The 15,280-nt window shown below is 46.4% G+C and overlaps 1 protein-coding gene across 1 annotated transcript in view; it reads right to left on the reverse strand.

Moving 5' to 3' along the window:
• Positions 1-1,168: 1,168 nt before the first annotated feature.
• The window catches only part of slc52a3 (solute carrier family 52 member 3), a 54,458-nt gene continuing 40,346 nt past the window's right edge, over positions 1,169-15,280 (reverse strand). The window contains exon 3 of the mRNA XM_041204470.1: positions 1,169-1,381. Coding sequence (XP_041060404.1) covers positions 1,169-1,381 — 213 coding nt within the window. The remainder of the gene's footprint in view (positions 1,382-15,280) is intronic.

Consider the following 15,280-nt stretch of genomic DNA (forward strand, 5'->3'; position numbering starts at 1 on the left):
GAGGAGGGGGGATGGGGGGGGGGGGGGGGGGAGGAGGGGGGATGGGGGGGGGGGGGGGGGAGGAGGGGGGATGGGGGGGGGGGGGGGGAGGAGGGGGGATGGGGGGGGGGGGCGAGGCCATAAAATGCTCCATCGGCTTCGGCGGGCGTGGAAGATCCAGCCGGCCGGCCGGCCGGAGGGGCCATAAAATTCCGCCTCCATCTCTCCTACGCGCAAAGCTTGGCTGCAGCTGCTGTCAATTCAATTCCCGGAACCCAAGCCTCAGGCCAAACCTTCAGCTGAACCCTTCAGCATCTTGAGAGAAGCGCTGAGGTGTCCGGGTGAAAGCTCTCACACGTCAGCCGTTCTAACGGTAAACAACCAGTTTTGTTGGGCAGGTTACGTTTGTTTTGAATGGATTACATCAGGTTCTGCCTTGTAAACGTTATCTTGGACTGCGTACAGGCATTTAAACAAGCAACAGTCCAAATCCCATATCAGCACCTCCTCTTTTCTACCAAACACCCGTCCAGCCTATTCTTAAATGTTAACATGACCTCCGCCACTGTCAGCAAACCTGAGAGTGTATTACTTGCCCTCACAACCCTCCGTAGAAAAAAAATTCCTGTTGCTCTCTGCCCTAAATCGCCTGCATTTAATCTTACCTTTACGTACTTTTACCAGACCGGTCAACTATTGGAAACAGTCTGTTTCTATCTATCCTGCTCAGCGAGCAGTTATGTGTTGGCATTCAGCAGAGGAAAGGGGGGAGAAAACCCCAAGATTCTAGCCGAAGGTTACTACAAAGCAAAATCTATTTTTTCTGTGATCGGTGAATGAAATTATGAAACGATTCTTTAAGGCAGTTTGTGCGTTGACACAAAGACATCCCGAGAACACTCAATCAGTGTGAAATAAAAACAAACAAAACAAAAAAAAAAAAAGATGCTGGAAATACTCGGCAGGCCTGGCAGCATCTGTGGAGAGAGAAACAGAGTCAACGTTTCAAGTCAATGACCTTTCATCAGCACTAACAGCCCGAATCGGATTTCTTTTTCTGTTCCTTCATCGCCGTGGCCTCTTTTCTTTCTTCATGCTTTTTTTTTGAGGTTGGGTGGGGGTTTGGGGGTTTGGGGTTTGGGGGTTGGGTGGGTGGAGTGGTGGGGGGGGGGGGGGGGAGGGGGAAGAGTTAGAAGGGGCAATTCATGTTGCAGCTGTCCCCGGCCTTGAAAATGTCATACACGTTTACGAGCGGGAACATGGTCAAGGCGCCACACATGGATCCCAGCTGCACTGCTGCTCCACACCACACGAGGGCGCTGTGACTCTTATCGCGAAAAATCACTCCAATCATGACCTTGACGTATGACAAGGTCCCGGAAAACAAAATCCACGAAAGGACCTGCATGATTAGGGAAAAAAAACAGGTGGACATACAAACGAACCAGTCAGTTCAATGAAACGATCGCAGTATTAATTCACTCAACAACGCAAACGTCGTAGAAAAGACTTACATTTATAAGGTGCCTTTCATGGCCCCAGGATTTCCCAAAGCACTTCCCAGCCACTTAAGTAGATTGGAAATGTAGCCGCCATTGTAATGTGGGAAATGCAGGGGACAATTTGCACACAGCAAGCTCCCAGAAACTGCAGTACAATAGTGAGCGGGTAACCTGTTTTTGGCGATGCCAGCATGAGCACCCTGTGGTTCCACAGCCATTGAAATTGCCATGGAATTTAGCATCTGGTCTGGGATTGGCCCCAGGTCATTCTTTGCCTTCGTCTCCCTTCCTCAAGCAGTTTCTCAAGTGAGCACTCGAGTGAGTGCTGGGACAGCAGCAGCTAGAATTCTAAGTCCAAAGGTTCTCTGGTGACACCAGTTTCCCAATGTCCGTTGTCACACAGCTCCTTAATCGCCACAGGTTTACATCTTGCACACTCCACCAGCAGACCCAATAAGCAAGGTGGGAAATGCTTGGACTTTTTTTTTATTCATTCATGGGATGTGGGCTTCATTGGCTGGGCCAGCATTTATTGCCCATCCCTAGTTGCCCTGGAGAAGGTGGTGGTGAGCTGCCTTCTTGAACAGCTGCAGTCCATGTGCTGTTAGGAAGGGTTTTGACCCAGCGACAGCGAAGGAACAGTGATATATTTCTAAATCAGGATGGTGAGTGACTTGGAGGGGAACTTACAGGTGGTGGTGTTCCCATCTGTCTGCTGCCCTTGTCCTTCTAGATGGTAGTGGTCATGGTTTGGAAGGTACTATCTAAGGAGCCTTGGTGAGTTCCTGCAGTGCATCTTGTAGATGGTACACACTGCTGCTCCTGTGCATCAGTAGTGGAGGGAGTGAATGTTTGTGGATGCTTTGCCAGTCAAGTGGGCTACTTTGTCCTGGATGGTGTCAAGCTTCTTGAGTGTTGTGGGAACTGCACTCATCCCGGCAAGTGGAGAGTATTCCATCACACTCCTGACTTGTGCCTTGTAGATGGTGGACAGGCTTTGGGGAGACAGGAGGTGAGTTACTCATCACAGGATTCCTAGCCTCTGACCTGCTCTTGTAGCCACAGTATTTATAAGGCTGGTCCAGTTCCATTTCTGGTCAATGGTAACCTCCAAGATGTTGATAGTGGGGTTTCAGTGATGGTAATGCCATTGAACGTCAAGGATCGATGGTTAGATTCTCTCTTGTTGGAAATGGCCATTGCCTGGCACTTGTGTGGTGCGAATGTTACTTGCCACTTTTCAATCCAAGCCTGGATATTGTCCAGGTCTTGCTGCATTTGGACATGGACTGCTTCAGTATCTGAGGAGTCGTGAATGGTGCTGAACATTGTGCAATCATCAGTGAAAATCCCCATTTCTGATATTATGTTGGAAGGAAGGTCACTGATGGAGCAGCTGAAGATGGTTGGGCCTAGGACACCACCCTGAGGAACTCCTGCAGTGATGTCCTGGAGCTGAGATGACTGACCTCCAACAACCACAACCATCTTCCTTTGTGCTAGGTATGACTCCAACCAGTGGAGAGTTTTCCTCCTGATTCCCATTGACTCCAGTTTTTCTAGGGCTCCTTGATGCCAAACTTGGTCAAATGCTGCCTTGATGTCAAGGGCAGTCACTCTCACCTCACCTCTGGAGCTCGGCTCTTTTGTCCATGTTTGAACCAAGGCTGTAATGAGGTCAGGAGCTGAGTGGCCCTGGCAAAACCCAAACTGGGCGTCAGTGAGCAGGTTATTGCTGAGATGGTGCTGCTTGATGTCACTGTTGACGACCCCTTCCATTAGTTTACTGATGATTGAGAGTAGATTGATGGGTTGGTAATAGGCTGGGGTGGATTTGTCCTGCTTTGTGTGTACAGGACATACCTGGGCAATTTTCCACATAGCCGGGTAGATGCCAGTGTTGCAGCTGTACTGGAAAACTAGGGGCGCGGCAAGTTCTGGAGCCCAAGTCTTCAGTACTATTGCCAGAATATCGTCAGGGCCCAGAGCCTTTGCAGTGTCCAGTGCCTTCAGCCATTACTTGATATCATGTGGAGTGAACCAAACAGACTGAAGACTGGCATCTGTGATGCTGGGGACCTCTGGAGGAGGCCCAGATAGATCATCCACTTGGCACTTCTGCTGTGAATGCTTCGGCCTTATCTTTTGCACTGATTTGTGCCCCCCACCCCCCCCCCCCCCCCCACCCCACCCCAACCATCGAGGATGGGGATATTTGTGCAGCCTCCTCCTCCAGTGAGTTGTTTAATTGTCCACCACCATTCACGACTGGATGTGGCAGGACTGCAGAGCTTAGATCTGATCTGTTGGTTGTAGGATCACTTAGCTCTGTTTATCACTTGCTGCTTATGCTGTTTGGCTTGCAAGTAGTCCTGTATTGTGGCTTCACCAGGTTGAAACCACATTTTATGCCTGGTGCTGCTCCTGGCATGCCCTCCTGCACTCTTCATTGAACCAGGGTTGATCCCCTGGCTTGATGGTAAAGGTAGAATGGGGGATATGCCGGGCCATGAGGTTACAGATTATGCTTGAATACAATTCTGCTGCTGCTGATGGCCCACAGTGCCTCATGGATGCCCAGTCTGACATTGTTAGATCTGTTTGAAATCTATCCCATTTAACATGGTGGTAATAAAATAAAAGAGGGTATCCTCAATGTGAAAACAGGTTACTTCATCTCCATAACAACTGTGCAGTGGTCACTGCTACCAACACTGGCATGGACAGATGCATCTGCAGCAGGCAGGTTGGTGAGGATGAGGTCAAGTATGTTTTTCCCTCACCACCTGCTGCAGACCCAGTCTAGCAGCTATGTCATTTAGGGTTCAGCTGGTAGAGGTGCTACAGAGCCACTCTTTGTGATGAACCTTGAAGTCCCCCAACCAGAGTACATTCTGCACTCTTGCCACCCTCAGTCCTTCCTCCAAGGAGTATTCAACATGGTGGGGAGCACTGATTCTATCAGCTGAGGGAGGGCAGTACATGGTAATCAGCAGGAGGTTTCCTTGTCCATGTTTGACCTAATGCCATGAGACATCCAGAGTCAATATTGAGAACTCTCAGGGCAACTCCCCCCTGACTGTATGGAACTGTGCTGCTGGGACAGGACATACCCAGGGATGGTGATGATGCTATGTGGGACACTATCTGATTCCAGGAGGATGACTACGTCAGGCTGTTGTTTGACTGGTCTGTTAGACAGCTCTCACAATTTTGGCACGAGCAAGGACTTTGGGTCAACAGGACTGAGATTGCTGTCGTTGTTTCTGGTGCCTAGGTCAATGCTGGGTAGTCTGTCTGGTTTCATTCTTTTTTTAAGGTTTGATAGGGGCAGCCATTTCAGACGGCATCTAAAGAGTCAACCACACCATTTCTGTGGGGTCTGAAGTCACATGTCAACCAGACCAGGTAAGGATGTCAGATTTCCTTCCTTAAAGGGGCATTAGTGAACCAGGTGGGTTTTTAACAACAATGGTCATCATTAGACTCTTAATTCCAGATTTTTATTGAATTCTAATTCCACCATTTGCTATGGCAGGATTTGAACCCACATCCCCAGAGGATTACCCTGGGTCTCTATATTACCAGTCAAGCGACAATACAGTCAAGTGCCATCGCCTCCCCCATCAAAATGAGGAACCATTTCAGGTGTTGGAGTCAGATCAGGTTGTAGATTCCAAGTCCCACTCTAGAGACTTGAGTGCAAAATCTATGCTGACGCTCCTGCGCAGTGCTGAAGGGCAGCTGCACTGTCAGAGGTGCTGTCTTTTGGATGGGGCCCATCTGCCCTGTCCATCGCTGCAACAAAAGCATTACATAGAGTGAAGCATCAGAAAGGGGAGGGAAGTGCAGCATCAAATTGGAAAATGTGAAGGGAATTGCTTGTTGGAACAAATTCCGCTCGTATAAAAAAATTGAATATCATGAAATCAATCTGTACGTAACCTAGAATCATGAAAATTATGATTATATAATTAGTATTTTATGGCCAGAAGTAATAACTCTTTAAACCACAAAAGTGCTGATGTATAAATGTATTAAATGAAGTCTAATTGGAATAATGTTTTTAGATTGAACAATTGATGCCCCAGGGGAGCAGGCAAGTTCTCAGCTTCAGCCTCTGTTGATTTAAAAGCCTATTAATCTTGGAAGGCTGGCGTTGTAGCATCAAATGATATTTTAAAATAAAAGGTAAAGAGAACAGTATTCTCCTCGGGCCTCCTTTTACAGAATCATTCACTGGTGCAGCGTGGGAGAAGGCCATTCAGCCCACTGTGCCCCTGCTGGTCCTTCGAAAGAGCTGCCTGATTAGTCCCATTTCCACTGCTCTTTCCCCATTGCCCCGCAACTTTTCAATTAATTTCAGTCCAATTAGCCAACCCCTCAAGTATTGATCTAACTTCCTTTCGGAGGTTATGATTGAATTTACTTCCACCACCCTCTCAGGCAGCGCATTCCAAATTAAACGTTGCTGAGTAAAACCAGCACCTCATCTGCCCCTCTGCTCCTTTTTGAAAATTACCTTCAATTGCCATCCCCTTCCACAGGAAATAGTTTCTCTTCATTCAATCTATCAAAAGCCTTCGTGATTGTGAACAACTCTATTAAATCTCTCCTTAGTCTTCGCTGTTCTAGGAAGACTTGTGTGCATTGCAGCTCCCTTCCACCTTAGAACATAGGATCAGACAAAGGCCATTCGGCTCGAGTCTGTTCCACCGTTCAATGAGATCATGGCTGACCTGTGCCCTAATTCACCCGACTCCATATCTTTAATAGCCTTGACCAACAAAAATCTATCTTAAGAGCTACTATCCACTGCCTCTTAAAGCAGAATGTTGCATACTGCACCACCCTTTGTGTGAAGAAGTGTTTCTTAACTTCACTCCTAAACTCCTAAAAAGCCTGGCTCTGATTTTAAGGATATGCCTCCTTGTCCTATAGTCCCCACCAGTTGGAAACATTTCTCTCTACTTATCCTATCAATTCCTTTCAAAGTTCTAATATCTCCAATCAATTGGGATTGGCGGGATTGCTCTATAGAGAATTGGCATGGTGACCTGAATGGCCTCTTTCTTTGCTGTCCAAATCCTCCAAATCATCGCTAATCTTCTATATTCCAGGAACACAACACTAGTTTAGGTAGTCTCTCCTGATAATCCAACCCTTGGAGCCCTCCTATCATTCTCGTAGATCTTCACTACACTCCTTCCAAGGCCACAAGGTTCACAATGCTCCAGATGTGGTTGAAGAAGGGCTTTCTACAGTTGTAGTGAAACCTCCCCCTCCCCATTTATATCCTAACCCTCTAGTTAAAAAGACTAACATTTCATTGTCCTTTTAGATTCATTTTTTGTGCCTGATTGCTACATTTTAGTGATCTGTGTACGTATGTCCATAGATCTCTTTGGATCTCCACTGTTCCCAGCTATTCACCATTGACAAAATACTCAGATCTATCCTGTTTTGGGCCAAAAATGGATGACCCCACCTGAGCTGAACTGCATCGGCCACAGTTTATTCCCATTCACTTAATCAATCATTGTCTCTTTGTAATTTTATGCTTCCATTTACGTTACTTATCATCCCATTTACCTTTATGTCATTGGAGAGCTTGCACTTTGTGGCTCTCTATTGCATTATAAGTCTATCAACAAATATAATAAATATTTGAGGCCCCAGCACAGATCCTTCCGAAACTCCTTGTGGGACAGCTCCTTCTAATTCCAGTACATATCCATTATCTCCAATTCTCCATCTTCTAAAGGCTCACCTGCTAACCAGGCCAATAATTTGCTTTCAATTCTTTGAGCTTTAATTTTAGCTAATAGTCTTTTATGTGGAGCCATATCAAATGCCTCTGGAGTTCCATATAAACTATAACCCGGACAATCCTCTGTCTACCACTTTAGTTAACTCCTCAAAAGAATCAATCATGTCCATTAGGCATGATCTACCCTTTACCCTACCCTACCCCAGGAGCTCCAGTGCTTGATTCATCATTTCTTTCCCTGGATTGTCAGGTATGTTATGCTCTTCCTCTGCTTAAACGTTCACACATGGTAACTGTTCAGCAAGATGGCCATTTCTTTATTTCCATCTGCAATATTAGCCACATCTGTTTTCAAGGACCCACATCACATTTGACTATTTTTTTCCTTGTGTTATAATTCTGAAAACTTCGTGTACACCTCAATATCCCTCACAAGCTTCTTTTCATATTCTATTTTTTAACTAATGCTTTCGTGGAATGTGGGCATGCTAGCTAGGTAAGTATTTGTTGCCTATCCCTAATTAACTAACTCAGCGTTGAATATAGTCAATGACCCAGCCTCCAACGCTGGCCGGGGGAACTGAATTCCAGTCACTAACAACCCTCTGAGAGTACATATTCCTCCTCATCTCCATTTTCAATGGGACACCCCTTATTTTCAAACTGTGTCCCCTAGCTCTAGATTCCCCCAAGACAGTAACACCATCTCAGCATCTACCCTGTCAAACCCCTTCAGAATCTAATATGTTTCAATAGGATCACCTCTCATTCTTCTAAACTCCAATGAGTATAGGCCCAATTTGCTCATTCTTTCCTCATAAGACAAACTGCTCACCCCAGCAATCAGCTTAGTGAATCTCCTCTTAATTGCTTCCAGCGCAAGTATGTCCCTCCTTAAGTAAGGCGACCAAAACAGTTCACAGTGTTCTAGGTGTGAAACATAGAAAAATAGAAAAGTAGAAGCAGGAGTAGGTCATTCAGCCCTTCAAGCCTGCTCCACCAGTCAATATGATCATGGCTGGTCCTCTATCTCAACACCATACTCCTGCTCTTTCCCCTTACCCCTTGATGCCTTTAGAGTCTATAGGTTTTGACCAATGCCCCAGAATTGTAGTAAGACTTTTCTACTTTTATACTCCATCCACATTGCAATAAAGGCCAACGTTCTGCTTGCCTTCTAATTACTTGCTGCACCTGCATGCTGATCTTTTGTGATTCATGAAAAAAGATATGCAGGTCCCTCTGTCCCTCTGCAGAATTCTGTAGACTTTCTCCATTTAAAAAATATTCTGCTTTTTTATTCTTCCCAACAAAGTGGACAACTTCATACTTTCCCATCGGCCAACTGTTTGACCACTCACTTAACCTATCTATATCCCCTTGCAGACCCTTTCTATGGAACTATTCACAGGGACACACACAAAATCTCTCAATTTCCCACGTCCATCCCTGGGTGATCAATAATTTTCCACAATCTATTATCAAAAAAGGGCACCTCGAACAGTGCAGCGCTCCCTCAGCAATGCACTGGAGTGTCAGCCTAGGTTTTTCACTCCAGGGAGTTGTCCACATAATCCAATGCTGAGGGAATTCTGCACTGTAGCAGGCGCAGTCTTTCAGATGAGATGCTAAACACTGCCCTCTCAGGTGGATGTAAAAGATCTGATGGCACCATTTTAGAGGGCGTACGAACATATGAATTAGGAGCAGGAGTAGGCCACTCAGCCCTTCAAGCCTGCTCCGCCATTCAATAAGATCATGGCTGATCTGATTGTGGCTTCAACTCCACATTACTCCCAGTAACCTTTCACCCCCTTGCTAATTAAGGACCTATCTGTCTCTGCCTTAAAAAGACCCTGCTTCCAGCACATTTTGAAGAAGAGAATTCCAAAGATTCACAAAGATCTGAGACACAAAGGTTTCTCCTCATCTCTGTCCTAACTGGGTGACCCCTTATTTTTAAACTATGGCCCCTAGTACTAGATTCTGCCACAGGGAAGTTCTTGCCAGTGTCCTAGTCAATATTTATCCCTCAACCAACATTATATCCCTGTTTGTGGGACGAGGCTTTGTGCAAATTGGCTGCCTCTTTTCCTACATTGAAACACATCAAGAAGTCCTTCGTTGGCTATACAGTGCTTAGGGATGTTCTGAGGTCTTGAAAGAGGCTATATAAATGCAAGTTCATTCTTTTTGTTAAAAGCCAAAAAATTCAGTCGCTGGAAATCCAAAACAAAAACAAAAATACCTGGAAAAACTCAGCAGGTCCGGCAGCATCTGCGGAGAGGGACATAGTTAACGTTTCGAGTCCGAATGACCCTTCAACAGAACTAAGTAAAAATAGAATAGAGGTGAAATATAAGCTGGTTTAAGGGGGGGTGGGACAAGTAGAGCTGGATAGAGGGCCAGTGATAGGTGGAGATAACCAAAAGATGTCACAAAAAAAAGGACAAAGAGGTGTTGAAGGTGGTGATATTATCTAAGGAATGTGCTAATTAAGGGTAGAAAGCAGGACAAGCAAGGTGCAGATAGCCCTAGTGGGAGTGGGGTGGGGTGAAGGAATCAAAAAAGGCTTAAAAGTAGAGATAAAACAATGGATGGAAATACATTTAAAAATAATGGAAATAGGTGGGAAAAGAAAAATCTATATAAATTATTGGAAAAGAGGGGGGATCAGAAAGGGGGTGGGGATGGAGGAGAGAGTTCATGATCTAAAATTGTTGAACTCAATATTCAGTCCGGAAGGCTGTAAAGTGCCTAGTCGGAAGGTGCTGTTCCTCCAGTTTGCATTGAGCTTCATTGGAACAATGCAGCAGGCCAAGGACGGACATGTGGGCATGAAAGCAGGGTGGAGTGTTAAAATGGCAAGCGACAGGGAGGTCTGGGTAATGCTTGAGGATAGACCGAAGGTGTTCTGCAAAGTGGTCATCCAGTCTGCATTTGGTCTCTCCAATGTAGAGGAAACTGCATTGGGAGCAACGAATGCAGTAGACTAAATTGAGGGAAGTGCAAGTGAAATGCTGCTTCACTTGAAAGGAGTGTTGGGCCCTTGGATGGTGAGGAGAGGGGAAGTGAAGGGGCAGGTGTTGCACCTTCTGCGGTAGCATGGGAAGGTGCCGTGAGAGAGGGTTGAGGTGTAGGGGGTGATGGAGGAGTGGACCAAGGTGTCCCTGTGGAATGCCGCTGGGGGGGTGAAGGGAAGATATGTTTGGTGGTGGCATCATGCTGGAGTTGGCGGAGGATGATCCTTTGAATGTGGAGGCTGGTGGGGTGATAAGTGAGGACAAGGGGGACCCTATCATGTTTCTGGGAGGGAGAGGAAGGTGTGAGGGCGGATGCGCGGGATATGGGCCGGACACGGTTGAGGACCCTGTCAACCACCATGGGTGGAAAACCTCGCTTAAGGAAGAAGGAAGACATGTCAGAGGAACTGCTTTTGCAAGTGGCATCATCAGAACAGATGCGACGGAGGCGAAGGAACTGAAAGAATGGGATGGAGTCCTTACATTCATTCTTTTTGTTCTTACTGGAGCTGGAGCCACATTTGACCACGGCCCTGAAAGAATCAAATGCGTTTACAGTTCTTGAATAGTAGGATGACAATGTTAATTGTACTGACTGGACTCATTATGTTAGCGCGTTGATTCACCAGAGAGATTCAAAAGCAATTGATTCACAACTTAAACAGAGGTCAAATCTCACGACCTACAGCCTACAGGAACCTAGCAAACAATGGGGGGGGGGTGGTGGGGGGGTGGGTTCATGTTTCTCAAAACTGCCTTACAAAGCACAGGCCAGGAAATTAGGAATGAGTAGGAGAGAACAGGAATGCAGAGGGGTATTCACCGTAATGAAAGACTCTGAAAAATTGGCTAGCAAGAGGCAGCAATTAAAGGATTTGGAACAGCTGAAATAATCTGCTTAAAGCCACCACAGGGCTTAATTTAATGATCCCAAATTGAGAACCGGCGGGGAACCAACCTCACTACCCTGGGGGAGCACTGACCAAATTAGGTGCCTTTCTAACTTGCCCGCATTAGGCCTTCCCCAGGATTTAGCACCCTGGCAGCGCAAATCCTGCCCGCCAAGAGCTGATGCCAAGCAGAGGCCACCAGCTCTCCAGTGTCAGCAATGCCACCAGGAGCAGTGGCTGCTGCTGTTAATGCTGCAGGGACGTCCCCAGGGGTCGTCTCTGGTGCCCTGGACCCAGGTGGGTGAGGGCGGATTGCGGGCCCCAGGGAGGGGGTTGTGGGATTGGGGGGTGGAGGCGTCAGAGGCAAGGGCAGCGGGACGGCTTTTAGCAGCGCCTCACCACAACCACCCCCCACCCCCACCACCCTTCCCCATGCCAGGCCCCTCAGTCGAGCACAGAGTGCCTGACAATAGGAGGGGATGGGCGGTCTTCAGGAAGCCAGGGAAAGTCATGCAAATCCCATTTAGTTCCTGATCAAGCCACCACTAAAATTCTGACTCAGACATAGTGGGTGTCAATTGGCTCAATTGAACGAGTTTCCCGCATAGGCCCATTCCTGCCTCCAACCTAATGGCAGGAGGTTTCCCCGCCAACGGGAGACTGAGGTACAGCCTCTCCCGCGATTAAGTGCCATGTCCCCCACCATGACAGGTTGGGTTAAATTCTGCCTTCTGGAAAATGGTTCATGGCTTTTTATGAATCCCCCGGAAGTGTGAGAAAATATCACACATTCAGTCACAAACCTCCACTGCTCCGACTGAATATCTAAAATTTATTTCGCCAATCAGCAGGAAGGCAGCTTTGCAAAGGGAGGGTAAATGAAACAGCCACAACTAGTCCCAAATGTTAAGACTGAACAAGGGCAAGGCCATTGTGCAGGGCAGCAGAAATATAACTAGAGAAAAAAATGTCAAGACTAGCAATTAAAAACAGCAGAAACGCATCAATCCTCTGGCCCACCTCAGCATTCAGCAACAGAGCACACAATTCATTGCTTAAACCATTCAATGCTTGGAAATTCCTTACTAAAATTACTCATGATACCAGTCTAAAGTACCACCTGGGCAGTCTATTCTAAACATTCCCCACCTTCTGTGTTGAATAGTTATTTCCAAACTGTTTATTCCCCTGTATCCCTCTGTGTACAGTATTTTTATCTTCATTATTTATTCATTCTTGGTAAGTGGGTATTGTTGGCAAGGCAAGCTTTTGTTGCCCATTCCAAATCACTATTGAGAAGGTGGAAGTGAGCCACCTTTCAGAACCTCTGCAATCTGTCCTGTCTATTCACTATCCTTCTACGTGCTGTTGCTGGATCTGGTCTGTCCATTCATTATCCCTCTCCCGAGCTTCACCTCATGACCTCTGTTTTAGAATCGTAGAAAGTTTACAGCACAGAAAGAGGCCACACATCGTGGCTGCACCGGCCAAAAAAGTAACAAGCCACCCCCAACCTGATCCCACTTTCCAGCATTTGGTCCATATCCCGGCAGGTTATGGCACCTGAGGTGAATATCCAGGCACTTTTAAATGAGTTGAGGGTTTCTGCCTCTACTCCCCTTTCGGCCAGTGAGTTCCAGGCCCTTACAACCATCCAGGTGAAAAAAACTTTCCACATCACCCCTCTAATCCTCCTATTAATCAGTTTAAATCTATGTCCTCCCTGCTAAAGTAAATAGGCCCTTCCCATCCACTCTATCCAGGCCCCTCACAATTTTGCATATCTTGGGGATGTCAAGCAGTCTTTGATGTCAGGCAAGACCTTGTCAGCCTTGGAGACATGATACACAGTTTCCCAGGATGCACCTTGCCAATACACTTGTGTATCTTCAATTCCTCAGTAAGATTTCTCGCAGTCTTTTGCACGGTAAACAAACTCCACTTCTGTAGCGCTTGCCCATAGCTCAGGTGCCTGATATCAGTTTATCAGTCCGCAAACCATTTGCTGCACTGTGCCCAGTGACCCTAATGTAGTTCCTGTAATTTGGCAACTTGGTCCTCAAACCGTGCCAAAGTATACAAGGAAATTCTGACGGTGTAGTCACCAGAGGAGAAAGCCAGTGTCAATAACTCCACACCTCTGCAGGTTGACAATTACTGAGCTACATGTCAAATTCCTCACTCCATCATTTTAACAAAGCTTACTTTAAATGTGCAACCCAAATAGGCACATCACAGCAATAACAAGTTTTATTGAACTGAATACTCTTGAGAGGATTTGTCTATGGTATACCTCAGAGAAGCCGCTACTGCCTTAATTAGTATTGATTTTTTTTATCAATAATGAAGTAGACTCCTGGCAGAAATAAATTCACAACATTGCTCATAGAAGCCTCCAACATGGTCAAGGGGGAAATGGAACTGCATTTGGGACATCACTGGGTGCCTGAATTGGAAAGTGTTCCGTTTTCTGTAGTAGAAGGATCTGGTACATTAAGGGTTAACCTGGGACTGAGTGCAGCTAGGTAGCGACATGTAAGGACATGTCAGGGAGTCCACTCCATAGCTGCGCTCTCTACTGTAAAAACTTCTTGGTAACTTCTATAAGACTGCTAGTGACAATCTAGCAAACCATAGTGGCAGCAAGGGATAAAAACTCCAATTCCTCTCTACAATGCTGAAGAACTCAAGAAAAGGACATCTGCAATGATTTCTGCACTGAAACAACCTAACTCCAGAACCAAGATGCTGAGAAAACTCACTAGAGAAGCTCCAGAGACACAAGAGCCTGGCAGCAGAAAAAAAGGTAGAAGATAAACTCAAGCAGGAGACTCCATTGAATCCCTGTGGAAGCTCAACTTCAACAAAGCAGAGCCAGCCCCCCCACCAGCCTGCAGGGTGAGGTAACAACCTTGTAATGTTCCTGGAAAACCAGTCCTGTGCATCTTTTCTCAAATTCAATGAGGCAGAAACACCATTGTGCAGTTCAGCCGCCAGCCACACTCCGACTTGGCGTCCTACCGACATGGCGTCTAAGTCCCGAACAAATAAAAAAGAATATGGAGGAAATTTTTCTTTAGAAAAAAAGGTCAAGTATCTCGCAAATCTTGGTCCCTCCCCACCAGTGAAAATTCTGCCCTCCCGACTCATTCCTGGCCCACAGCAAGCCATCGTGGAGCACAAACCCCATCAGCAGCCCTCTGACCCTGCAGCCATTTTGGGGTTCTCTTTCCTCTTTGGAGCCCCACCGCCATTTTAAAATTTGCGTCAAAACACGCCAAGCATGGGAACCCCCCTTTGTCTCTGAGGAGACCAGCGCTGCCATGTTGGAACTCCTGGGGAGCTGAAGCAAGCTCCATCGGTTAAAAAAACAGAAAAAAACTTCTTAAACAAACAACAGCCTGAGTTAAGTAATCACACCAGCCTCTTGCCTCTGCTACAAAACTCCCCAGACCGCCATTTTAAGACAGCTCCTGGAGGTGCAGAGCTTTGAGGATACCAGCAGCCATTTGAAAAAGGAAGACCTGCATAGGCATTCTTAAAAGGGTAACAAGCTTTAAAACAGAAACGTCAAGAAACAAATGGTAAATGGCCATGGATTGGAAATGTAAACTTCCATTTTGGCTAAGGGAACGGCAAAACCAAGCCCAAGATTGGGGGTCCCGGAGCAGCCAATTTCTAAATTAATGGAGAGCATCAGGTCTCAGTAAGAAATCAGGAGAAGTCCTGGTGAACGCTTTGTGTACTCCTCTGACAAATTTGCTGACCAGGTAATCCTGATGTAGTCCATCAATGAGGCCCCAATCACCTCTAATGGAATATTATCAGCCTTTCACAGATAATTTAACCTTAAAGCTGAGGAGAGTGCAGAGCTTGAAAAGAAATATAGAAGACCCCCTCAGCAAAACGGCGAAAAGACAAAAGACAGTGCTGGAACACACCAGACGAGGACTTCACCGAGACACATCACTGGCCAGAACCCCAGCTAATTTACCTTTATGGGAAGCCGGAGGCCCATAATGATAAACATACTCATTAATACACAGCTCAAGAAAATGAGTTGAACAAGAAAGTAGCCAATTGAAGGAGCAGCTAGTTCTCCTTCAGGGTCAGATT

The sequence above is a fragment of the Carcharodon carcharias genome, chromosome 14, assembly GCF_017639515.1.
Source record: "Carcharodon carcharias isolate sCarCar2 chromosome 14, sCarCar2.pri, whole genome shotgun sequence".
Lineage (NCBI taxonomy): Eukaryota > Metazoa > Chordata > Chondrichthyes > Lamniformes > Lamnidae > Carcharodon > Carcharodon carcharias.